The 26,937-nt window shown below is 43.0% G+C and overlaps 1 protein-coding gene across 2 annotated transcripts; it reads right to left on the bottom strand.

Moving 5' to 3' along the window:
• Window positions 1-866: 866 nt before the first annotated feature.
• Window positions 867-23,668, bottom strand: C7H14orf93 (chromosome 7 C14orf93 homolog). Of its 2 annotated transcripts, XM_024556913.3 has the most exons (8): window positions 23,614-23,668; window positions 13,202-13,340; window positions 12,311-13,114; window positions 9,877-10,197; window positions 6,266-6,327; window positions 5,420-5,523; window positions 4,042-4,154; window positions 867-3,763 (listed from the first exon to the last, which is right to left on the bottom strand). In XM_024556913.3, the coding sequence occupies exons 3-8, from the start codon at window positions 12,902-12,904 to the stop codon at window positions 3,344-3,346; spliced, it is 1,614 nt and encodes a 537-aa protein (XP_024412681.1). In that variant the 5' UTR covers window positions 12,905-13,114; window positions 13,202-13,340; window positions 23,614-23,668; the 3' UTR covers window positions 867-3,343. The 2 variants fall into 2 exon arrangements, with proteins under 2 accessions (XP_024412681.1, XP_045048282.1); XM_045192347.2 differs by lacking the exon at window positions 9,877-10,197 and having other exon boundaries at window positions 12,311-13,340.
• Window positions 23,669-26,937: the final 3,269 nt, after the last annotated feature.

Here is a 26,937-nt window from a genome sequence, read left to right as displayed (position 1 = left end):
CAAACACCACGACTTTGTTCCTACCGTGGGGACTAGAAGAGCTGGAGAGAGACTAATGCAGAAATAATAAGACAGGGAGGAGTCCATAAAGAGGAAGACAGGAAGAAACCAGAAAGGTAGATACATACAGAGGTTCAAAGAAGCCTACGTATAGAGTCCAGAAAGGCAAGGAAGCCCATATAGAGAGGTGGTGTAAGACAGGTAGCCAAAGGAAAGGGAGCAAAGGGGATCGAGGGTGGTGCAGAGACCAAAGGAAGAATAGACTAAGAAAAAGACAAATTTGTGTAAGTCCAGGGAGAATGAAAGATAAAGAAATAAACTTCAGTAAAAAGACACCACTTTCTGAACCCAAAACTCTGTGTAGGGAGGCAAGGAACTTGAGTGTCTACGTAGGAGAAAAAGATTCGGAATTAATCTCTACCTTTAAGGTTAGGACAGATCGAGGTATAGCCCCCTGGTGTTGGGAAATGAGATTTTTAGCAAATATTTCAGGTGACTGTGGGGATAGGTCTGGTTTTAGGGCTAGTGAACGCCTCCCCCTTGGTTCCATAGGGGATTGATGATAAAGAATAAGTATTAAGAGGAATAAATGTCATTTAAAGGAGATAGCAAGTGAAAATGATCAGGGTGGAAAAGGAAGAGAGGCTGACGTTGGCCATACTAGAAGGATCAAGAATAAGGAAAAGCAGAAACCATAACTGAAGCTGAACATAACCAATTAAATACCAGCCAACTGATTTTGCCCAGACTAGCACATCAGGGGCAAGGGATGGAGGAAGTAGAATGGAGAAAGAGAGTCCTTTGTGTTTAGATAGTAAACGAATGTGAAAATTATATGCAAACAAATCATACATATTACTTTCAGCTCAATATTTTGAACACCTTTTATAATCTTAGTGTAGCCTTAGGGAATGGGGAAGGAAAGGAGGTTAATATCTTTTGGGAACTTAATTGGGCACCGACTACTTGGCTTCTTTGTCCTAGCTGCATGCATTGTTTCCCTGACCTCATCTCTCTTGAGAATCAGCCTCTCTCTTTCCCTGGTCAGCTTTTCTCTGATCCAGAGGAGAGTTTACTATCAGACTGGAAGCAGGGAAGACTGAAAGCATTAGTAATAGAGGGAAGCTATCAGATTGCATCCTGAACTTGCTACGAGCAACATCTTCAGAATTAACTATGGGGCTTTCCCTCCTTTCCTATCTCCAGATGGGGAAGGAGAACCTGAATTCTTCCTTCCAATTATTTACATCCAAAATATCCCCACAGCCTCTTAATATTTGGAAGCTTTGCTCCATTGGGATGAGGATGGGAGAATAAATCTTATGAAAAGTTGAGAAACCATTAAAGGAAGCCCATTCAGGAGTTGGTGGTAGCAGCAATGAGCACAGTTGGGATCAACAACCTGTGTTTTCAGGGGATCATAGGAAGTAGGCACAAGGGGGAGAGGGGTACACTGAGGGCATGCTCCAACAGTGCCCAACCTCAGGGCAACCAGTCCATAGCCTGAGCTGGAGCTGGGAGTTCCACAGGCCGTATTGTCCATCCCCAAGACTTTAATTAAGGTCTGTATATACAGGTGACTGCCAAATCCATATCTCCAACCTGACTTTCTTAGATTTAAAAATTTTACCTGACTACTAGTATCTCTACTTGATTGTCTCAAAGTCATACAACACCTTACACTGACCTCACCTTCCCTCCTGAAACTGGCTCCTCCAGCATTCCCTGAGTAAATGGCATCATTAACCATTTAGCTGCTTAATCCAGAAACCTGAACATCAACCTTTTGTCCTCCTCCCTTAACCTCAAATCCAACTAAGTCCTGTCACCAAGCCCTATCAATTCTGCATCCTAAATATCCCTCCAATCTGCCCTTGCTTCATCATCACTGTCTGTGAGGCCATCTTTTCTCTCCTGAACCACTGCAGAAGTCTCTCTACCAAGGCCTTCTCCCTCCAGGCCATCTCATAACCTGAGGTCAAGTGATTCTTTTAAAACACAGAAATGATCAGCCCACTTCCCTCCTTAAAACCTCTCAGTGATTTCTCACTGCCCTTGAACTTAAGTCTAAACTATTTAAGATGTTTTACAAGGTTTCTCTACCTCTCCAGCCTCGTCTCTCAGCATCATCCTCTCCCCAACCTTTGTGCAGTAGAATTGTAGAATTTACCTTGTCTGTGCTCTCTAGTACCTGATGTTCCCTATGTTTGAAACACTCCTCTGGCTGCCCCTTCCCTTCTGGTTAATCTTAACTCTTCCCCATCTTTCAGGTATCAGTTTAAACACCACTCTGAGAAACCTTTCCAGACCACCAGAGCAGGTTAGCTACCCCTGCTGTTTACTGCCAGTGTACCCTACACTCCCTAATTATCACTCATCACAATTTTTTTCACTGCCTACTAAACTGTCTAGCTTTCTGACTAGATAATAAAACCTCTGATCAGCATCTACCTTTATTAACAGTGTATCTATAGCACAGTAACTGATACCTACCCAGTAAGCAATGTTTGTTATATGAATGACTGAATAGAAAGCCATTTTTACTTCTCAATCTATTCAAAATGCACAAATTTTGTGTACTATGTGGGTGCACATGTGTACACATGCACACACACATCCCTCCCTCAAAATACACCTTGGCTGATAGGACTAAGAAGCAACTACAGAGCCCTATACACTGTTTGGTCACACAGTGGGAAAGCAGGTGCCAGTGAGACATGGGAACTCTTTAAGCCTTAACTTTCTCATGTGTAAGGTGCAAATAATAAAATCTGCTTTGTATCATTCAATGAAGTTACCACATCTAAATCCTAAATCCCAAAAAGGGATGGAACCCTCCCTGTTCAGCTGAGAAGAATCAAGCCCATGACTGAAACTGCCCACCGGGTGGCAGTATTACCCTGGACTGGTCCTGTGCTGCTCCCACTGCAGAGCAAGACCAGCAGTCCCTGGAAGCCAAAGGTGCAACCGGAGCTGCTTCCCTAGAGCTTTGAGTGAAACCAAAAAAATAGCAACCTCAGAGACCAGGGCATGTCAAGAAGGCCTCATGTCTCTTAGACCCATCTCCTCCTTCTCTGATCCCAGGCTCTTCTGAGGCACTGTTTATGCTTAGGGATTTTCTGGCTTGCCATTCACAATGGGGGGTTTCCCCCTTTCAGATAAGTCCTTTTATTCCACCAGAGCTGCCAGCTTCCAGTTCCTGCAGAGACTGTGTAAGAAAAGAGACAGAATTGCTTTCTTAGACAGCAGAAGCCATCTCATTATTCTGGGAAGCCCCATAGCCACCTGTTTCTGGGACACTCTGGGGAGTGGCAGAAGCCATAGCTACTCTTGATTATAGATTTCATTCATCCTTTTCCACCTTGATTTCAATGAATGAGTTCAAGTCAGGACAGCAGGTTTTGTGGGACTGGTCAAAAGACAGGGAGACAGGTCCATTTGCATCACCTCCCTCATCCTCCTCCTCTTGGAAATTAGGATTATAAAGTTCTGGTGGAAGGAGCTGGGCCTCAGCAGAAGGTAATCGGTCTGAGGGAGGCCCATACACACGATTGGCTTTAGTGCCATGCTTAGAGTTGGCATCCAGATGGTAGCAGAGCTCTGTGAGGCGCTGGGCCCGGAAACGGGGAGGACGGGCTACCCAGACACCTGGCTCATTAAGACTGTCCTCTTCATCTGACATCAACTCTTCTGTCACGTCCTTCCACAGGTGTTGGTCCTCAGGTCCAAAATGTCTCATGATACTGGATCGGTTGGCAAAAAGCTATGGTACGAGCCGAGGACAGAGATTAGGAAAAGAAACAAACTATGGATTAGGTGTGGGGAGAGGGTTTGGGTAGGAAGAAGGCTCTGTAAAATCTGTGCCTGAGAGAACCCAGCCCCCAAGTCAAATCTTAGAACTAGCTCACCCTCTTCCTCCTCTATCTGCCTACATTCCTGGCTCTCAACTCTGTTCTCAGGTGCCACGACCTCTGGCCCTTCCTACTGTAGCTTATTAGGGTTTAAAGTTTAGCATCCTGAAAGGAAGGCCTAGAAACATACCCGGTATCTGCGACTTCGAAGTTTCTTCTCCTCTTTTTCCTTCAGGCCTTTAAAGGGGTTCAGGGAGTTGCGGTACTCACGCCTCTTGGTAAGGAAGTAGGCTATACAGGCTCCTGGCAGGTAGGGAGAAGGGAGAAAGCGAAGAGCAGTGATTCTCAGCCCTTTGTTCTGTCTGAACACTACTGGCTAGGAGGGTGAGAATCACTATTTAGACGATGGGTTTTCTTAAAGTAATTACCCATCAGCCACACCCCCCCCCCAAAAAAAAATCAATCCACTATTTTCAAAACCTCGTCTTTGGCTTAGCTCTTCTTCCCCACATCTGTCTCTAACACTAACTCCTCCCATATCTCCCACTACAAAAAAAAAACTCCCGTGCTTTTGTAACTCCTTTCCCCCTGCCCCAGTTAAACTCAACCCCATTCTACTCTGCCGATAGTAGAGTACAAGTGCTTTTTCAGTGGAGGTGTTCTTTTTCTTTTTCTTTTTTTTTTTTTGGTAAAAAGGTGGCTTTGTCACTTATTCACCTTATCTCAGATATGCCATTTTGGCATACACAATGACAGCCCCTGGAAACTGGGGTCAGGTTCCCCCACTGTGGTCATTAACCACTGAGCTATGACTGAGTCTCAAGGTCCCACTGATGGCTAGAGGCTGCAGGCAGGGGCTTCAGGCTTGAGCCCATGAGCCTGAGGACTGTTGCCTGCCTGCCAGAGGACCTAGCATTCCCATGGGTGGCACCAAGCAGACCAGATGTAGGGGAGGTGTCAGGTCTCTGCTCAGGACTGGGTCTGACATGTGATATGGTGGTATGCCCTGGACTGGGGTGGACAGATCCTCTGAGCCCATGCTGGTTCTCTGGCTGGCTTGCCAGGTGGTTTTAAGCAAGTTGTTTCTTGTCCCTTGGTCCGTCTGTTTTCTGATTAGCACTGCCAATGAGGACTCCTAGGAGTCTTCCTGACTCAGACAGGTGTCAAGTTTGCCCTCTACTGAACTGTGACCTTGGCTGTCTTCCGCAGAATCATCCTTAATGCCCAGGGTTAGCTACAGACAAATAACATAATACCAAGGAAAACAGAAAGCCCAGGACCTAATGCTTAGGGACACAAGGGTAGGCCTGGATTCCGATCTTCTTTTCCTAACACCCTACATGGTGTTCTAGCCCTTTCCTTCTCCCATTTTCAATTTAGAATGAGTAGCGCAATAAAAAGGCAATTAGAGATAATCCTGTGAATACTGTTGGTGAGAAGAAGCACAAAAAAAAAATTCTTTAATCTGCTATTTTTAAAACCACCTGAATCATCTCCACTGTGCCCCTTCTCCATTGACCAGGAACAGGGAGAAAGGATGAAATGGGAGTGAACTTGGTGTTTCTCACCTTTCAGCTCCTTATCAGTGTAATTGTGGGGACTGGTCATCAGCTCCTGCTTGAGCTTTTCCAGAAGGAACTTCACTACTGAAATATTCCAAGAGGATTTGATGCTGCCACAAAGAAAAGAGAGTGAATAAGGCAGTCAGCATTTTTGAAATTAGACAAATAGAGATTCCCAGTTTTAATCAACTTTGTGGTAAACTCCTCTGTGGCCAAGATAGGATACAAGAGGCAATGGTATGTCCCAAGCCTTAGACTCATTGTGTTAGAGAAGCCCTCTCCACTTCCCTCTTCTTGGCAAAGTATGTCATGGCTCTCCTTTTTTTTTTTTTTCCATTTATATTTTGGTTTGCAGGCCAGCATTCAATCCACTGAGGCACACCAGCCAGGGCTATTTATTTATTTATTTATTTATTTTTAGAGAAAGGGGAAGGGAGGGAGAAAGAGGAAAAGAGAGAAACATCACTGTGTGGTTGCTTCTTGAGTGCCTCCCACCAGGGACCGGGCCTGCAACCCAGGCATTTGCCCTGACTGGGAGTCGAACCAGCAACCCTTTGGTTCACAGGCCAGCACTCAACCACTGAGCCACACCAGCCAGGGCTATTTTTTTTTTTTTTTTTAAAGAGAGGGGAAGGGAGGGAGAAAGAGAGGAAGAGAAACATAGGTGTGAGAGAGAAACATCAGTTGCTTCTCAGGTGCCCCAGCTGGGGACTGACCCTGCAACCCAGGCATGTGCCCTGACTGGGAATCAGGAATCAAACCAGTGACCTTATGCTTTGTGGGACAATGCCCAACCAACTGGGCCACACGGGTCATGTATGTTATGACCCTTTTCCTTCAAGTGGATCGTACCTTTCAGACCCATTGAATCTCTTGTCATTGGTGATGTGGTTATGCACATTGTGGACCAATTTCTAGGGGAAAAAAACAAATACACACAGAATCAAACCAGGAGTGGACATGATGAAACCCTCCTCAGGTCCCTACACATTGTCCCCATAGGGTTCTCTGCCTGAATCCTTCCCACAGTTTGTGAACCATTTCTGTCAATGTCCCTTCTTAGCCAGAGAGCCTATCCAAGTTAGCATCTCTAATGGGGCCCTTTCCCCCCACCTTTTCAATTAATTTGTGTGAAGACTCCAAGATCACGCCTGGTCTGCACCTAAGGAATATGATCACTAAAGCAGAGGGTCTCCACAAACCTACTCCCAATAGCCAGGAGAAAGCGAATATGCCCCAGGGCTATTGCAAGTGGACATTTCTTGAAGCCCCCTACTTTTGCAAATTTGAAAAATGTCTTCATAATATACCTTTTTAAAAATATATTTTCCAAAATTTTCTAGTAAAATTGACAACACAGAAAAATGCCCCAGGTATATCCATTTGCATATTACTACAAATCCCAGGGGTACCCACACCATGGTCTGAAAAACACAAACCTAAAATAACAGAATTGTGAATTGGAAGGGACCTTGAAGACTCTATCGTTCAGCCCCCCTTTCACATCATTAAACAGGCTGTCTTTTGGCTTTGCTTATACACCTTTAATGAGAAGTCCTCATCTTATTCTACTGTTGAACATCTCTGTTAAAAAATTCTGCCTCAGATGCTCCAAAATCTGACTTGTTTTGCCTATAAAAGCACCTGGAATATTTTAAGACAGCTTTCATGTACTCCCAAAGTCTTCTCTCACCCAATCTAAATACCCCCACATCCTTTAACAATTCCTCATGACAGAGTTTCCAGACAGACTCATCATGAAACTATGAGGCTCTCTGGTTTGCCAGTGACCTTCTTATGATGTGGCACCTGGAACTGAATCTAACTTGTCAGTTGAGATCTGACCAAAGGGGGCATTACTTCCCCAGTAGAACTCTGTATTTCTATGAATTAAATCCAAGATGTCCCTTCTTAGCAACCCCAACCCTACCCACAGTGTTACAGGGTTCATTCATAGTCAACTCAAGTTCACTTTTCACATGGATTACTATGTCCACCATTCTGCAGGGTTTTTTTTAATTTTAAAGCAGGATTTAACATTTCTTCCTATTAAATTTAGTTCTGTTGTTTCCAATTATATTTTCATCCCAAGCTCCTACAGTCAATGGATGTTACCCAGTCCCAAGTTGATGGACTCATATCCTGGCCTCAAGACTTTAGCATTGTATTCAGAAATGCCCAATTTACCCTTCTACCTCGTGGCTGATTGACCATGTCAACTTAGGAAATTACTGTTAATTCTTTGTGGCTAAAGCCTCCATTCTATAAAAGACTATTTATTATACGAGCTTCATATTTGATAGTTATTTTACCTCTTAAAAGTCCAAACTTAATGAATCACAGGATGATGTGTGAATGCTTTAGTGAGAATTTCAAAAGAGTTGCAAAAGAAGAAAGGAAAAAAAAGGAGTTACATAGTTTCCAATTCAAGTGGCTTAGAAGAAGAGATGAGCTGATAAAAACCAAGCCAGGCTTGAAATGGAAAGGGAAAATACTCTAAACAATAATAAATATTAAGACTGTAAAGGCTGCTGGCTCACCTGTATTCTGAGTGAGCTAAAAATAAATGGATTTCTACAAGGGGTGTCTGGGATGTACAGTGCTCCAAGGAATCAAAAGTTCTGATTTAGTCCTTTGGATCCCAGCAGCAATCCATAGCAGTCTCAGCAGATTAGAGAGGCCTCTCTGATCCCTCCCCAGAGCTAAAGGTTAGAATAGTGAAGATCTGCATCTATCCCTCTCTCTCTAACCTAGTCTGGCACAAGAACATCTTAAACCTTCCTCTGTGATGGGCAGCAAAATTCCCTGACTGGTCCTCTAGATCCTTTTCAAGTGCTATAATGAGTGAGCATACTGTCCTCCCAGAAGGTCTGCTGTTCCACCAAGTCCTTCAAAGGCCAGGAGGAGGCCAGGCCTCACTATTAACACCTGTTACTGGAGGCAGTAGGCAGGAGAGGAATGGAAGTGATAGAAAACCCTGATTTTATACAAATTAGAATTATCATACGTTTATTCATAACTTAAACACTGTAAGTTTAGGGGAAATCCCCTGAAATGCCTCCATTTTTACCACTGGCAGCAAAAGTGGACCTCCTGGGCCAGAAATCCATGACAGAGAAACTAAACCTATTCCCTGTTCTTTTTTGTTATGGTTGTTTAAGATTTTATTTATTTATTTATTTATTTATTTATTTATTTATAAAGATAGGGAAAGGGAAGGAGAGAGAGGGAGAGAAACATCAATGTGTGGTTGCCTCTCTCATGCTTCCTACTGGGGACCTGGCCTGCAACACAGGCATACGCCCTGATTGGGAATTGAACTGGCTTCCTTTTGGTTCACAGGCTGGCACTCAATCCACTGAGCCACACCAGCAAGGGCACTATATCCTGTTCTTGATAAGTGATGAGATGTCCCTGAACACAACCAAAATTTGAAATGAAGGTTAGAAAACAGTTCATTATGGTGTCTTCCTTCCTAGGGAGAAAAAGAATCCCTTAATGTAAAAACAAATCAAATGAAAGGGGGAATAAGAGTAGGATGTCTTAGAAAAAGGAAAAGGGAGAAAAGAAATGCAAATAAAGGAGGTATAAATGCTTTCAATCTTTGCTAAGACTATAACAAGAAGAAATGGGCAATATACAGTGATAAGATTTCTGTTGGATGTGAGTAGGGATCTCCACTGCTAACCAGAACTCCCAAGTTACTTCACCAGCCATTATCCAGGGAGTGGAAACCCAGTACAGGCAATCTGAACATTAGATGACTAAAGAACATCTCCATGGTTATCAGAAAGACGTTTTGGGGTACAGAGTTGATCCAAAGGACTATAATCACCCTAGAATAGGGTTTCACAAACTTGGCACTTGACATTTTGGGCTGGATAATTGTAGGGGGCTGTCCTGTGCACTGTAGGGTGTTGAGTGATGTTCCTAGGGCTTTATGCCACATCAATGGTCTAGACAGAACCAGTTCAGGCCAGTACCTTCTTAGACTTATTAGGATCCCCGAACCTTTATAAGTAAGCTTAGTGCCTGGTGGCCCTCTGCTTCTTTGGTGATTAGGACCCCCTCAGGACACGCTGGCCTTTCTGCCCAAAGGGCTTACCCTGAACACTGGTAATTTGCAGGTTGTTTCCAGTGCCACCCTTCAATGGTCACACTGCTCACTCCCTTAAAGATCTTCCCCTTAGGGTAATTAGATCCCTGGGAGATGTGATATAATGACCCCCTTCTTAAATGGAATATACCAATATATCTAGAAATGGCTTTAAAAAGTTCCATTGTTAGCAGAGGGACTGCCTACCTCTAAAGCTATGGAACAAAATCTCCTTCTTGCCCCTCCCACTCCAGTAAGATTCAGGATACCATTCATCCAATAAGGGAAGTTTAAAATCAACCCACACTTCACTCTTCATTTATCTTTCCAGACTGAAGAAAAATTCATAGAAATTGAGCTCACTCACAGAGAGTACCAGATCCCGCTTGCGCCTGGCGTTCTTCTGCCCACTCCCTCTGGTCCTGCATGGGGAAGCAGTAAACCCTAGAGAGTGTCTCAGCTCCCCAGTTCCCCCTGGGCCTGACTCTTCCAAGGCACCTTCCAGCGCAGCAGCAGCACTGAGCATGTCCTCAGGGCGAGGCAGTGGCAGCTTGGTTCCATTTTCTGGCCCTGTCTCTGAGGTTGCCCGCTGGATAGCCAGTTGTGTGGCTGGTGAGAGCTGCTTGGCATAAGCAGAGACCAGCACTCGCTGTACTGCACCCTCAGAGGCCACATAATCATCCACCAGCTAAGAACATAAAAAAGAATAGCCTATTAGCCAGCTAGGCTTAGGGGAACCTGATTAACCATCAATCTTTGGCCAAGGATAATGAACAGAGAGTGGAAAGCAAGAGGGATCTAGCACAGCCTTTAATGGCCAATGGTTTATTTCTCTGGGACTCCTATGGGAGTGTTGGGCAAATATTTCTGTGTGTACAAGGCCTCTTGTGTTGGGTCATTACCATAGCACTGATTATAAGGATAAGGCATGTTTCCAACACTCCATTTATGAGGGGTCATTTATGATTTGTTCTTGGGTATAAGAATTGTAGCTAGGTAAGTGCTTCATCTAAAAGGGATTGAGGGAGGAAGTGATGACAAGAAAGGAAAACCAAGCAAAAGAAGGAGCAAGAAAGTAAAATGGTAACACTAATAAAGAGGAGAAACTGGAGAAAAATGGGAGCAAAGGAGGGAGGTACAAAAGTCAGAAATCTCTAGAGAGGCTGCCACCAATTCCCCCCACCCCCATTCTTTTTGTGGGGCCAGTCTATACCCTCACCTTAATCCTGCCCTGGCCACATCCAACTATCACTGTCCTGACATTTACTTGCCTACCTGTGCCCTCACTCAAGGACATACAGCACAGGGAAAGGAACAGAGGGTAGAAGGGAGAAAGAGGATAGAAGAAAGGAGGGGGGATTTCTGCACCAAGAAAACTAAACAGTGAATGTGGGGGAAAAAACACAGAAAGAAGCGGAGGAGGAGGCTAAGATTTATAGACCTGCGAGCTGCTTTCTGCACTGGGAAATGTAATTCCATCCTGTCAGGTTGGAAGCTTTCCCTGCCTGAAGGAACCAGAGCTCAGGGCATGGCCCAGCCTGGTATCCTTCCTGCTTCTTCCCACCTTCCCAATTCCTCCTTCCATAGCCTCAAACCACTGATAGTCCTGGCCAGGCACAGACTGGGGAGAACAGCAGTTTCCCCTGACTAGGCCTTTGGGGAACAGTGACCAGCTGCAGTGTGACACTGGAGGGGACAGAGGAATTTATATTCCTTTCTCAGATCCAGCAGCTGGTCTGGGCATTGCATCCCTTCCATCCACCCTGTGTGTCCTGTTGCTCTGCTCTTTACTGGGTGACTGAGCCTTGTCGTGGTGGGGAGGAAGAAAGGGGAAAGGGCAGAGGAAGAAGCTGGTGAAGGAGAGTTGACAGACCTCCCACTGTCTCTCAAGTAGCAACACATCTGTTATTTTCCCATCTCTATGATCTCTAGAGTTGTTCCACCTCCTTTTCCATACTTCTTTGTGTGACATTCTACAGTTTTTACTCAGCCAGGATTTGCCTACTCATATGGCCCTGAGCAATAAAGAAACTGAAATAGCACCAAGTATTGTACTTCTATGTCTTTTTCTGCTCACAAATATGCTCTCGCCTCCTTCTTTCTCCTTACATTATCTCTTGCTGTTAACTCTCAGTGGCCCACTTCCTTTCCTCATTTTATTTCCTTTCCTCCACTTTCCTCCCACCTTACCTCATATTCTCTCTTGCATAAATTCTTTCCATTTAGATTCACCTTTCTTTTATGCTCCCTTTTTTCACTTTTTCTTGTTCCTCAACCCTTCATTTCCACCTGCCTCTTTCCCTCCCTATCCTGCCTACCATAATCTTTGTCCTTCCCCTCTCACTTTTTCCTTCTTTCTATCTCTTTCTCCACCTTTGCCTCTCCCCACTCTCATTCCCATCTCTCCATACTGAATTCCTCTTGGCAAACAGAGGGCCCATGATAAAATATAAATGAGCTGTCTGTGCACAGCAGGCATTCTTGCCGTGAGAGGCAGAGCACACGGAGCAGCAGAGACAGCTGTGGAGGAGAAGGTGCCTCACAGCTACTGAGAGGGTGGGAAGGACACCCCCATCACCACACACACCACAAATGACCTCCTGCCAAAGAGTCTATGGTTCAGGAAGAAAACAGGGGTGCTGATTATCCCTGAAGGCAAGGGAAATATGGTACTGTTCTGCTTTATCACAAATACAACCAACAGAGATGTTCAAGGAGGGGGACAAACACAGAAAGAGAGAGAAAAGAGAAAGGCCAGGAAAAGCAACAACACTCGTGTCTTGCTCTGCAGCCATACTCACAGGAGTGAGCATCGAGGTCCCCTCATTGGCAGTCAGGGCACATCCTGGGAGCCGCATATCTCTCTGAGCAACTGGGAAACCCAAAGGCCCAGGCCCTACAGCCAGGGCTGCTTCCAGCTGCTGCTCGATCACCACCTGCACACCGCTGCCCACGCTGTCACACTCCTCTTCCATGGCAGGCATAGCCTTGCAGGCTTCCCCAGGACTCTCCTTGAGAGACCCAGGCTCCTCAAGTGGTGAACCATGTGCCCGGCTGTCCCCATCTTCATCGGGGGTGGACACTTGCCCTTGCCTCAACTCACCCACTTCCTCCTGGAGACGTTTTAATAATTCATTGTTGGCCCTGGCAAGACCCAGAGCAGCCTCAGCCAGACCCACTGCCTTATCCACCCGCTGGTAGATAATATGCAGGAGCTGCTCTGAACTTTGAACCGCCAGGCCATGTCCAGTCACTGTGATAGGGGTGCCGGGAGGAGGATTCCCGCTCTGAGAGCCCGTGCTGCCCCCACTAGTCTCGCTCTTACAGGCACAGCAGCAGCATCTGGCCTCGCTGCCACTGGGAGGGGAAAAGAGAATGGTAGCACTGAAGGACATGGCTGACGGAATGAGGAACAACCACGCTCACAATTCTGGACTATCCCCAGTCAACTGGACTTCACGAGTTTGGTAGGAAGCACTGGCCTCTTTGGATTCACTCTTCTTTCTCATAGAAGGTGATCAGAGGAGCCTGGGAACTGGGTGGTGTGTTCAGTGAAGGAGTAGGCAAGCTGTGAAGGAGCACATGGTCCATGGCTACTTCTCATCCTGCAGAGGAGAGAGAGATGCCTTCTTCTGTCTGCAGATCCTGTGCTCTCCTAGCACAACACACTGGGTGTCACATTCACCCCTTACCAAAAGGGTGGTGCCTACAAAGGCTTTTCTGATGAACACAGTTTCAGCGGGTAGAAGGCATTCTTCCTGCACACGAGCATGGAACCTCCTACCATTCCAACCTAAGGAGCAGAGTGGGATTCGAAGGACCCACCAGGATCTGAAAGATTACAAGATTAAGGAAGAAAATGTAGATCTGTCTTCTCCTCCTCACTATCTTTGCTATAACAACAGTATTGTATTTTATGGCTTTGACATCATTCCCAAAGGAGTTCAGAACATTTCATATAGGTTATCTCATCCATAGAGCAGCCCTAGGAAACACATATTACACTGGCTCCAGAGAAAAGACACGTGAAGAAGTTACACATCTTTTTCAATATCAGAGGGAGACAGCAGAATCCAGTTATCTATTTTCTTTTTTTTTAAATACTTTTTTATTTTTAGAGAGAGGAGAAAGGAGGGAGAAAGAAAGGGAGAGAAACATCGATGTGTGATACAAACATCGACTGGTTGCCTCTTGCACGCCCCAACTGGGGACACGGCCTGCAACCCAGGCATGTGCCCTGATGGAGAATCGAACCAGGGACCTTCTGGTCTGCAGGCTGGCACTCAATCCACTGAGCCACACCAGCCAGGGCCAGTTATTTATTTTCAATCTAGTGTTTATTTTTTTGAACTGATACCAGTTCTTTATGTCAACCACTTTTTGTTGACATAAAGAATCATGATTCTATCCTCTATAATTTTCATACAGTTGCATTCAGAGTAAGACTCCTAAATAAGAAATATGCTGATCGCCAATCAGAGAATTGAGCTGCAGTAACCCAGGGCTGCAGAGCCCCCTGTTCTGCTATACACCTCGGCCTCCACCTCTGCAAAAGAGAGTTCTGTGAGTCCTCCAGTACGTAGCCCAGAGAGATCACCTCTGTGGTCCCTCAGCTCCACTTCTCGTGCTCCTTAAGGGAGAGGCAAAGCTCAACGGGAATGTCTAAATAGCTAAGTGTGGCCACGTTGCCCACATGACCAGCCCCCATAAAAGGAGAAACCAGAATACCAATGATAAACCAAACTGCCTCTCTTTTGAACTACTGTAGTTAAGCAACTATACTACTTCAGGAGAGAGAGAGAAGGAAAAAAGGTGTGGGAAGGTTGATTTGTACCAATGAGAACACTCCAAGGAACTTCATACTGTCATTTTAGAAAAAAGAATCATTCTGCCTAAAGCTCCCTTAGTGATAAAATCTTAAGTATGTTTACAATCTCCTTAATAGACACATTTCTATCTTACCCTGCAAATTGTAACATCACAATAAACAGAAGAGGAGGAGGTTAGGAAATTTTTGTGTATATTGAGATTTGGGGTGGGTTTTTTTGTTTTGTTTTGTTTTGTTTTGAATCATCAATCCATTTCAGAAACAGGTAACATCAATGCCTCTGAGGTAGGCAGGTATAAATCTGACAAATGCATTTTCATTACATTTGGTTATGATTTAAAGATTTCTTTAAATCTTTAATTTGTTCTTTCCACTTTTTATATCAAGAAATGCTTTTCTGTGCCAGATATTCACTTCTTGCAAGAACTGAACTTAAATCCATTATAGCTTCTCTGTCATTAGAGTTATTGGAAGGCACAACTAAACCTAAAACTAAAGGTTAAAGCTAAATTAAAACTAAAGGTTAAAGGAAAGCACTAAGTGATTTCTGTGTCCATTCATGGATGAATCATTTCCCACTTTCCTCCTAAATAAAGGCCTACACTGCTCCTGCAGGGTTTTTTCATTTTTTAATCCACATCATGCAAGGAATTTAATCTGAAACATGAGTGTTATGAAAAAAATAAAGTTAAGTATATGATAATGTACAAATGCTTGTCAGTTTGGATCAGTATTTGTAAAATCAGAAATTAAGATGCCTCAAGCTGGGATACTGGGTGGGGACCTTTTCTAATACCAAACTGATGTCTGCTACACTCTTGCCCCAAATACTTTCTTGCAAGAGGCCTTAACCCCTGCCCACAGATGCCTACCTCGAGCCCTTCCCTCCCCCTTCAACGATCTTTCCAAAACAGCATTGAACTGGAATTTTTTTAAAAGGCTGGATGGGGTGAGGGTTGGGGGTTCATCCTGCTGCACCACTTAAGAGCTGTAATTCTGGGGGTGGGGGAGGGAGGTGGGTTCAGCTGGGGTGGGGGGGAGGGAAGGGGAGAAAAGGCATACAACTGTAATTGAATAACAATAAAAATTGAAAAAAAAATAAATAAGAAGAGCTGTAATTCACTTTTTTTCTCATCTCCGCCTACTTAGAGTGTTTTTGTTAAGATTATCTAGAGTGCTGGTATTTACAGAGTAAGGCATCTACTGAGGGCTGGTGTGAGGTCAGTGCTCCACAACAGCAGCTGGACAATACAATGATTATTCCTGAAACACTTGGGTTCCCATCCTGGACACCCATCCCGATTTCCTAATCTTAAAAAGAAAAAAATGCAATGGCTTGAAATGGAATTGGGGAGATTTCCCCTAAATTTAATCTCAAATTTCTAAGAATAAATTCAAGTCTACAAAGATGTGTTTATATAGGTACAAAACCTTATGATGCAAATTAAAGATAATTAAGAAAGCAGTATTTGCAATTTATTTGCTATAATATCTGGTTTTAGACTAAGAATAATATTCAACTCTGGCAGTTTCTAATAATAGACTTTCCTATTGTGGAATTCTCTTTGTTCCTAAATTTCTTTCTACTTTTCTATTTTGTGTATTAACATACTGTGTTCATTTTAGAATGTCACATTCAGGACAACAAATAGGTGTTTTCTTGAATTAAGTACAGTACACTGTAGGCACAATGGGAATTCAAATAACTCTTTCTTGGTTTCCATAAATATTGTTGCTGGCTTATTTCCCTGACTCCTGCTATATAGTTTCCCATTGAACTCTTAAGACATTGAAATGAAAGGACAAGGAAAGAAACTGGGTCAGCAGGGAATAAAGGGGTATTTCACATTATAATATTTATTAACCAGATAACTTAAATGCTGGATAGTGATAGTGATTAAAAACAAAACAAAACACTAATTTCATTAATTATATATATTCCCATTACAGAAGGTGAACAAGTTTGTTGTTTTTAAAAGAGATGTTTCTAAAAATTCCCTATATGTAATGATATGCAAAAGGATGAGTCACCAAAGTGGATTATCACTTCTGAGTACTCAAAGACGAGATGAAGTCCCTACATGCAAGGAGCTAACAGCCTATGTGAAAAATGGGAATGTCTAAAGAACAAGCAATACCACAAGTGCCTAAAAATATGGTACAGGCTAAAAAACTGAGGAGTTAGGTTGAAATAAGGAAAAAGCAACAAAATGAAATCATATGAGAAAGGGGTCTTACAGAAGAAAAACCTATACTTGAGTAATATGTAGGATGAACTGGTTAGGGTAGTAGGAAGGTGTAATAAGTGAGAAAGAAAACAAATGTTACAGGAATTAACAGGGCACTCATGAGAGGTCAGAACAAAGGGGCTTATATAAAAAGGTAAGGAAAGCTGACAGAGGACTTTGAAAACCAAGTTAAGGAAACTCTCAGAGCAGGAGTCAACAAACCTTTTTCTGTACAATCAGACAGAAAACAACTTAGGCTTCACTTTCTCTCACAACTACTCAACTCAACTCAACTCTGCAATTGTAGCACAAAGCAGCCATAAACAATATGTTAAAAAAAAGTGAGCATGGTTGTTCCAACAAAACTTTCTTTATAGACATGGAAATATCATAAAATACTATATTTAATACTTACATTTAAAATTATATAAACCATTCATAGTTTGTGGGCCATACAAAAACAGGTGGAAGGCCAGATTTAGTCTATGGGCTATAGTTTGCTGACCTGTTTTAGAAACCTAAGAGTGAAACAGTTAGAGATTAGGAGACTCTTTAAGTAATCTAGAGTAAGTTGATGAGAATGAGAGGGCTGTGGATATAAAGGTTCAATATCCTGGAAGAAGAACTGATAACATTTCTTTTTATTTTCTTTTTCTTTTTTTAAGATCAGTTGCCTCTTGCACACTCCTAACTGGGGATCTGGCCTGCAACCCAGACATGTACCTCAACTGGGAACTGAACATGCGACCTTTCAGTTCGCAAGCAGGCACTCAATCCACTGAGCCACACCAGCCAGGGCTGATAATATTTCTTTACTTAATAAATATGGGGGATACTGGTTGAATATAGAGATATTGGTTGAAGACATCTTCAAGATTATAAGCCTGAAGGTTAGAATATGGTACCACTGACACGGTACAAATGAGGAAGTTGAGAGGAGGCGCTAGCATGTTAGAAACGTGTATTTATTTAACCTGTTAAATTTCAACTGATGGCAACATCTTTAAATAAAATGTATTGAAAGCAACTGACTAAGATTGAGAAACACAACCAAGAGAGGTCAGAGCTGGAATGCAGATTTGAAATCTTTAGTAGAAGGGTTGTAGTTGAAACTGAGAGTGACTGAGTTCACCAAGAGGTAAATATAAAGTGTGAAATGCAAAGGCCAAGGGCAGCACTTCACGCCAATCCATGAAAGAGGCTTTATTAAAAAAGAATGGTCAGTGAGGTGGGAGAAAAACAGTGTTATGAAAGCCAAAGGAGAAAGAATGTCAAGGAAGTGGACCTAATCAACGGTGACAGGTGCAACAGAATGGTTAAAAAAAGACGAAAAAATTTTGTGATAGTCATTGGTGATGGTCAGAGAGTGTTTTTGTTTTTGGTAGTAGAAGTAATACTATGTAGTAGATGAAAGAGGAATTGATGGAAAGAAAATGGAAGGAAGACATGAAGTCAAGTTTTCTCTAGTTCGGTTATGATAGGAAGAAAGGAAATAGGAGAGTAGGGGCTTCAGAGCTTTAGTATATTTAAAATGCAGAAAGAAAAAGTCCAGTGAAAAGTCAAGAATAAAGATATTAGGAAAAAAGCCCTGGCTGGTGTGGTCAGTGGATAGAGTGCCGGCCTGCAAATCAAAGGGGCACTGGTTCGATTCCCAGTCAGGGAACATGCCTGGATTGTGGGCTAGGTCCCCAGTTAGGGGCATGCGAGTGACAACCACACATTGATATTTCTCTTCCTCTTTTTCTCTCTCCCTTCTCCTCTGTCTAAAAATAAATAAATAAAATCTTTAAAAAATATATTAGAAAAGGATATAAGTTTTCTCCTAGCAAGGATCCTTCCAATATGAAAGGAAGGTGAGCTCTTCCCTGAGATTGCAGAGAAGAAAAACATACTGTATTTTTCAGACTATAAGACGCACTGGACCATAAGACACACCTAGGTTTTAGAGGAGAAAAACAGGAAAAAAAAAAACCCACCTCACCGCCGCCCGCCACGTGCCAGGTAAGCTACATTCAGACTGTAAGACTCACCCCCACTTCCTCCCAAATTTGGGGGGAGTGCATCTTATGGTCCAAAAAATACGGTCAATGCAGAGACAAGGATTCGTTGAGGTGGAGAAAGGAAGATAAAGTTGTATACTATAGAGACATTCTTTTTACTTTGGAGACAGACTTTCTGCAGTACGAATAATTCAAATTGGTAACAGAACTTTATTATAGGCACTGCTGCATTATCTGTTGTTACAACCTGTTCAGTTTTTTTACAACACTTCAGACCTACCATAATTATTCTTGTTGTTTTCCATCACTACGTTAAGGTTCTCAAGCCTTTTAACCCTGCTGCATTATTAACATGCCTAAACTTTATTTTGCTACCTTACTTCTCAAAATGTACAACTTTAATTCAATAACCTATGAAGCAATAGGTGGAATGTTTGGCAAAACTATGGTTACCTGTAGTAAATTAACCAGGGGGTATCAATAACATTATTATTAAACATCATACTGTCAACTTTTGCAATTTCAGGTTGTTAATCTATTTTAAAACTGAACTCATATTTTTGTTCAAGAAAGAAAAAATGAGAATAAACTAAGATTGACCACCAAATGATATTACATGCCTTTTGCAAAAAGGAGCCTAGAAAATGCACTCTTCAATAATTTTGATATTTTCTTCACAAACATTTGGATTAAAAAAAGAAAGAAAACGCATCTTCTTCAGGCAGATAGTTCAGGGTGAGGCGGTCCATAATCTTAATTATCCCTTTCTCCCAAGTCACATGTATTTTTGTTAGAACTAAATATATCATACTCTTGGCAGCTCACTTGTTTGCTTTCTACCCATTCGGAGTTTGAACTTTCTGTGTGACTGAGTTCACCTCCAAACTATGAAAAATAAAGGTTTTTTCACTAATAGATGTGTATGATATGGTATCACTCAGATGATATACATTTTTATAATGGACCATGGACCCTTGACTCACTTGGGGTCATGGTAGCAATGGACTCCCTGAGATGTGATTACTGAAAGCATAGCAATTCATGCCATAATTTTCATTTTAAGAAATAAAAAATGAAAATGGCCACTTAAAGCTCCTGCTGTGCTGGTCAGCTCCAGTCCTCCACTTGAAGGTGCAAAATGGCTTGCTTGTTAAAAGGTCCTCTGAAAATCTATTTCTACCAGAAATGAGCTCTATCACGCAAGAGTAGGTAAGCATATATCATAAAGTACTAATGTCCTGCAAAGAAAATCTAAGATCTCATTTTTAGGGGTAAAAAAGAGATAGAGCCCTGGCCATGCCACCCTCACAAAAGTCACTAGAATCTGACTAGATTTCAAAGTTACGCAGGTCTAAACCTGTAGCTCCATTGGTTGGAGCATCATATGTTGCAAGTTAAATCCTGTCAGAGCACATGTAAGACTTAAACAATGAATGCATGAATAGGTGGAGCAACAAATCGATGTTTCCCCTCTCTCTCCCTCCCTCTAAAATCAATTGAGAGAGGGAAAGAGATAAGACCCACACAACAGAATGAAAAGAATTTCACCTAGCCCCTGCTGGTGTGGCTCAGCTGGTTGGAGCACCCTCCCAAACACCGTTGGGAGTTGATTCCGGGTCAGGGGAACATGCCTCGGGCTCCCAGTAACTAGTCGGTTTCTCTCTCTAAAATCAATAAACATACTGAAAAACCACCTAATCCAAAAAATTCCAAGTCTAATTGTAGAGTGGTACGAGTTTTTAATTCAGTGTAGTCGCACCATCTTTATTTACATTTGCTAAAATGCAATTTGGTAAAATTAAATTTTCCGGTTTAAGCTTTTCATATAAATATGTCTGATGTTAAAGTATTCTTCCTGAATTTATGGAGAAACTGAAAAATGTAAAACTAAAGCTATATAAAGTGCCCAGAAAGCCCCCGGTAAATGTTAGTTGATTAAATATTAGCCAAAGACGACAAGGTGGCCACCAGGGACAGAACCATTTCCGAAGAGACAGTGTGATTCAGCCACAGGTAGGACGACCCAGCGACGCAGGGGGAAACAGAGCTCTGCACTGTATCGGAAGCCACCGGGAACAGGGCGACCCGCCCCTGAACCCAATCGCAGAACCTGGCCTGGGAGTCCCAGGAAAGGCACGATTCTAGAGGGCATGGCAGGCAGCAGAGTGCCCCGAGGCGCGCTCCGGCACCTCGCTGGGACACGGTGAGCAGGCCACGGAAGCTCTGCGGACTTTAGCTGAGGGCGGCAGAGCTCCCGCTGCGGGCCGGCTTGGCAGCCCTAAGGTGTCCCATCGCCTGTGCCCGGCCCCGCCGGGCCTGCTGACTCAGAGATGCCGAATTCCGCGCGCCGGAGGCTGAGGGAGATAGCTGCGCCCGCCCGTGTACCGGACCGCGCGCACGCCGGGGAGCACCGCCCCGTTGGCCCTGTCTCCCTGTGACTGGCGGCTAGACTGGGGGTGGGGGCAGCACGGCCAGGGACGCTACTGGCTCCAATCTGCAGTCAGTCACTCAACGAGCCCGGGAAGGGAGCGGCCTCCTAAGGGCAGGACACAACCGCAGGCCTTTTCAAGGTCCGTCAGGCGCCATCTTTAACTTGTTTCCCTGCCCCTCCTTTTTGTTTCTCTGCTGCTCACAAAGCCTCGTATACAAGATTTTAAATACAGTGGCCACAAATCGGTTTCTTTGTTGTTTTGTTTTCACAAAACGGTTTCACCCATTTGTTGGTGGAAGGCTTTTAGTTCCTGCCGGCCTTGGTTACAAATCTTTCAGATAACACTTAGCAAAGTGGCAGTTCCCCTTAGTGCAAAGTTTTCACCTCTAGGGCCCTCGCGGATTCCCAAGTAAAATCAACAAAGGTTAGCTTTGCTTTGCTTTGGTAGGATGGCCACGCCAAGATATGTTCCTGAGAGGAATTATCTTTTTTACAAAGAAGGAATCTCGAAGCAAGGACATTAGATGTGACCATTCAATCCTAGTGAAAAATCAAATAGCCTAGGAAGTCAGGAGCTTGGGTTGTGTTCCACTCTAGGAAGAGCTCTCCCTTTTCTGGGAAGCTAAAAAGTGAGGCAGAAAGTGTATGTGATGACATGCAGTTCTGCAGAAAAGAATTAGAAAGGGTAATGAAACTCCATTATAAATTTCCAGCACTGCCACCCTCACAAAAGTCACTAGAATCTGACTAGATTTCAAAGTTATGCAGGTCTAAACCTGTAGAATGAACCACATTTGAGGCAGGGTTTATTTAAGCACTGATCTGACTTGCATTGTTAGGGAATAAAAATACATTCAGTACAGGTAAAAAAGGCAGAGGTGCCCACACAGGGCCACTTTCATTGTAATGGATTTCAAGATCTATACAAATAATTTCATCGCCGTAGTTGTTTAGGTGTCTCAAATATTGCTTGAAACTAGGGCACTAGGTGAAGAATGGAAGTGTATTATCATACACATTGTGGTAAGGGAATCTGAACTCCACTGTAGAGCCTTTTTTATCTCCTTGTTGCTACTACACTTGCAACATTCCGGTTTCTCCCCTATCACCCCATACACTTCAATGTTTTCACTCCAATCTGCGAACAGAGTTGAATATAGATATTTTCTGTATGACTCCTAATAAAAGACAGTGGTTCTGTAACAAAATGAAGTGAAAATATCGCTCATGTAACTGGAGATTCTGCTCTAAGCTCGTCCTTTAATTCATATACTTTCCTCTGTGGCTTACACATAAGCAGTCTTTTAATTCCAAAAATGCAACATGATAAAAAAAGCATTTCTCATCCCTCCTATTATTTATTTGCCTTTGCCTCCTCCAACCCCTCCCCCTCACAACAGACCACCATGAACAGTTTTCGAGAATTGGCTTTGACTGGATTAATTTCCTGATACTTTGCCAGCTGCAGAACTTTACAAATAAATCCCAACCTATAAATGACAATTTTGTCAAAAAGCCAAGAGAGAACTTCCCTTTTTAAACACATCAACCAAACCACACATAAAGGCTAAAATATTCACAGCTGTACATTTAAGAACAGGAGACAATAATAAGCAAAACCACTTAGTTGAAAGTCACTAAAAAAGGCTTTGAACCACACATTTAATAAATTGCCTACCCTCATTTGCCACATGCACTGTATACTCCGTGGCAATTATTTAATTATTTACCCATCTGATCCTAATAGTAAATGCACACAGAATGAAAGTGCCTGAGTATGCTAAGTGTAGGAATTCTTCTAAACTCGAATTTGCACACAACCCTGTTTTGATCACACACCTGGGAACAAAACAGAAAAAAAAAAATTCACACCCTAGGGGTTACTTTGCACACCTAAAACCAAAGGCAATGATTTTTGAAAACAAAATCTAATATGGCACGTATACACAAACTGTACCTATACACAAAGCACAAAACCCCAAGACACACCTTTACGATATTATTTGCTTCATGAAACACACACACGTACTCATGAAAATCGTGTAAGACACACTGTAAAAAGGGCTTTGACCCATTCCCCAGGAAAATGAGTGTCACAATTATAATAGCCAAACATTTGTAACCTATTGACCTTGGACCATTGCCACATTAAAGCCACTTGGTTTTGGTTCTGCGTGAGTGTGTAAAACGCACGCGAACAGCTTTGTGAAGGAGTCTTAAATCTCTGCTTTCTTCGACGTTGCCAGAGGCAAAATTTACATTATCCCTTCAGCCCGCTTAAAAAACGAAATCTATACTTCCCAAGCGGCTAATTTTTTAAAAACCCCTCGGCCATAAAAATTTACCAGTTCTTAAAATGTGAGAGCAAAAAGAAAAAAAATCTCTATAAATTCGGTTGAAAACGGTTGTACACGAACATCCTGCTTCTCAACTTCTTGGTATATTTAAAACCTTGACCAGGAAAAAGAAAGAGTAAGAGAGACAGAAAAAGAAATGGGGGAACGCGCAAATTCCCCTTAGCAAGTTTCCTCACCCCAACACTGCCACAGATGTCTATTTTTAAAAATTTTGAACACACACAGAAGCTTAAAGAGGGAAAAAAATGGAAAAAGGATACCCGAAGGTCGTATGGCTCTTTGTATTCGTGTGTGTGCAAAAAGGAGGACGCGCGGAGCCGGAGCCCGCAAGCCCCGCCCCTCCCCGGACGCCCGCCCGGATTGGCCACTAGCGGTTGCAGGGCACCCCGCCCGTGAGCACACGAGCGGCGCCGGATGCACGCGTCCTTTGGGGCCCTCTGAGGGCCGCCCGACCCCCGACTTTGACCCCCTTCTGCCGGGATCTTGGTGGTCCAGCTCTCACGTATCCGCTTCTCCACCTCTCTCACCTTCCTTGCATTTTTCTCACCCTCCTCTCACCCTTACCCATCATTTTTTCTCAGTGCAAAGAGGTCCTGGTACCACTACTGTAAATAACAATCCAGTTAGCGAGTTCCTTCTGAAAATTTGCTAAACTTTCTTAACTATTCAGTAACATTCTAGACTGGGATTAAGCCACAAGGACTTGGTCTGTGGGGCCGAGCTCATGATTTCCAGGTGGAATGTCTCTGGGTCACGTCTGTTGCTTAACATGCCCATCTTTAAATAAATATTCATACAAGTATATGACACCCTTCAGGTGAAAGTAGTTTTTACGGTTTTGGTGGCGTTTTTGCTCATCCTGAGTCCTGTTTTTCTCTGTTCAACTAAGACTACACTCTCAAGAACCTAAAATAACTTCTCTTAACCTCCTCATAAAGACTTGGTTGCTTACACCTGGATTTTTTATTTTTAAAACTTTAATTTCATTGTTTTTCTTTCTTATTATTTATGCTATTACAGTTTTCTCCACTTTTTCCCTCTTTCCCCACCTCCACTCAGCAACCCCCCTCCTCCTTTGGAACACATCACCACACTATTGTCCCTGTCCAATATACTTCTTTGGCTAATCCCTTCACCTTCTCTCTTCTGGTCTCTCCCTCCCGCATTACCCTTGATAGCTGTCAATCTTCCATGTATCTATGCCTGTTTCTATTTTGTTTATTAGATTCCATATATAAGTGAGATCCTATGGCACTTGTCTCACTGACTGGCTCATTTCACTTATTATAATACTCTCCAGGTCCATCCATGCTGTCACAAAGGGAAATAGTTTCTTCTTTTTTACTGCTGGGTAATATTCTGTTGTGTAAATGTACCACAGCTTTTTTTATCCACTCTCATATTGATGGGCACTTGGGCTGTTTCCAGATCTTTGCTATTGTGAATAGTACTGCTGTGAACATAGGGGTACATACATTCTTTTGAATTGGTGTCTTGGGATTCTTAGGGTATATTCCCAGAAGTGGGAAGTACCTGGATTTTAAGTCCCCCATAATCTGGCCTCATTCCCCTGTTTGGTCTTAGTTCCCACTGCCCTCACCTTTTCATTGCTTATTATTCCTTTATTCAAGTGCTCTCCTCCTCTCTGACTAGTCAATTTTTATCCATTCTTCAGCTATTTCCGTCAACACGGACCACTCCTTCTGTTCTATCAGTGTGAAGCATTTCATGCTTACTCAGGGTAGCAGCACCTAACTCTACCTTCATTGTTTCACATATTTCAGTAATTTCATTCCAGTAAGCTGTTTGAGGTCAGAGATAAGATCTTAAACTTCTTTTTCCATTCAGAATTGTTTTTTGTTTTGTTTTTAAAGATTTTATTTATTCATTTTCAGAGAGGGGAAGAGAAGGAGAAAGAGAAGAGAGAAATATCAATGTTTCTTCTCTCACACCCCATACTGGGGACCTGGCCCACAACCCAGGCATGTGCCCTGACTGGGAATCGAACTGGCCACCCTCTGGTTTGCAGCCCACACTCAATCAATCCACTGAGCTATACCGCCTAGGGCAGAATCATTTTTTTATTATTACTATACCAGTTGGCATAATTGTAGACATTTAGTAAATACTGAAAAAAGTCATTTATAATTAAATGAGTTAATTTTTTCTCTAGCTAAGACACAGATTTGGAAATTCAAGTCCCATGTCAAGAATTTGCCTTCTATTTCTGGCTGGTAGTTTAGTTGATTAGAGCATCCTTATGATACACCAAAGTTGTGGGTTCCATCTCTGGTCAGGGCACATACAAGAATCAACTAATGGCCCTGGCTGGTGTGGCTCAGTGGATTGAGCGCGGGCTGCGGACCAAAGGGTCACCAGTTTGATTCCCAGTCAGGGCACATGCCTGGGTTGTGGGCCAGGTCCCCAGTGGGGGCCACGTAAAACCACACATTGATGTTTCTTTCCCTCTCTCCCTTCCTTCTCTCTAAAAATAAATAAAATCTTTTAAAAAATCAACTATAATGAATGCATAAATAAGTGGAACAACAAATTGATGTTTCTCTCTCTCTCTCTCCCTCTCCTTCCCTCCCTCTTCTTTCCCCTCTCTCAAATAAATGAATAAATTGCCTTTTGTAGTAACTAACACAGTTGATGAGTACTTACTGCAGAGGGACTGTTGTGAACATTTTACATTTACTTATTTAATCTCCCCAGTAGTGGGTGGGCACAATTTTATAGATAAGATTAAAGCACAGAGAAGCATTATAATTTTGCTAAATTATACAGCTAATAAGAAAGAGACCTGGGATTTGGACTCAGAAAAATCTAGCTCCGTAGCCTAAGTTCTTAACCATTATACCTCACTGCCTCAAGAGCACTGCTCTTAAAAATATTGTTTCCTGATTTCATCCTCACAACATTCCACAAGATAGATAGCCTGAACACTTTCAAAATATGAATGTAAGGAAGCTACACACAAAGATGACTCTTCCAAATTAAAGGACAATACAGAGACATAACTAAATGCAAAATATGATCCTTGACTGAATCTGGGTCAGAAAAAAAAAAACTATAATGGACATTACCAGGATAATTGGGTAAAAATGAATGACAAATGAAATATGAAATTAGATAATCTCACTGTGTCAGTGTTAAACAGGCAGATTACTGGCATCCCCATTTACAAGAAAGAATCAGAGAACAGTTTACTACAAATTCTTATAGCTAGAGCATCTAGCATGGTCTTTTTTTGTAAAGATTTTATTTATTTATTTTTAGAGAGAGGGGAAGGGAGAGCGAGAAGAGAGGGAGGGAAACACCAAAGTGTGGTTGCCCCTCACACCCCCCCCCCCCACCCCACCAGGGACCTGGTCCTCGACCCCAGGCATGTGCCCTAACTGGGAATTGAACCAGCAACCCTTTGGTTCACAGGCCAGTGCTCAATCCACTGAACCACACCAGAGCTAGCGTGGTCTTGATAGGATCTGGTTCTCAGAAGAAAGACCCATTGCCTTTAGTGTTGTTTTCGCCCTAGGAGCACCCTAGCTTATGCTGCAGGCAACCCTGGCAATAGCGTTCCCTGT

Source organism: Desmodus rotundus, chromosome 7, assembly GCF_022682495.2.
Source record: "Desmodus rotundus isolate HL8 chromosome 7, HLdesRot8A.1, whole genome shotgun sequence".
NCBI lineage: Eukaryota > Metazoa > Chordata > Mammalia > Chiroptera > Phyllostomidae > Desmodus > Desmodus rotundus.
Note: the sequence above shows the minus strand (reverse complement) of the source record. Positions and strands in the feature narration are given on the sequence as shown.

What these genes read in the sequence shown, in the direction of transcription:
- C7H14orf93 (XM_024556913.3), bottom strand. Translation starts at nt 12,904, where the DNA reads ATGTCCTTCAGTGCTACCATTCTCTTTTCCCCTCCCAGTGGCAGCGAG. An exon ending in AGCGGGATCTGGTACTCTCT is followed by an intron (nt 6,328 to 9,876) that starts GTGAGTGAGCTC and finishes TTTTTCCCCTAG; the next exon opens with AAATTGGTCCACAATGTGCA. An exon ending in TTCGAAGTCGCAGATACCGG is followed by an intron (nt 3,764 to 4,041) that starts GTATGTTTCTAG and finishes CTCGTACCATAG; the next exon opens with CTTTTTGCCAACCGATCCAG.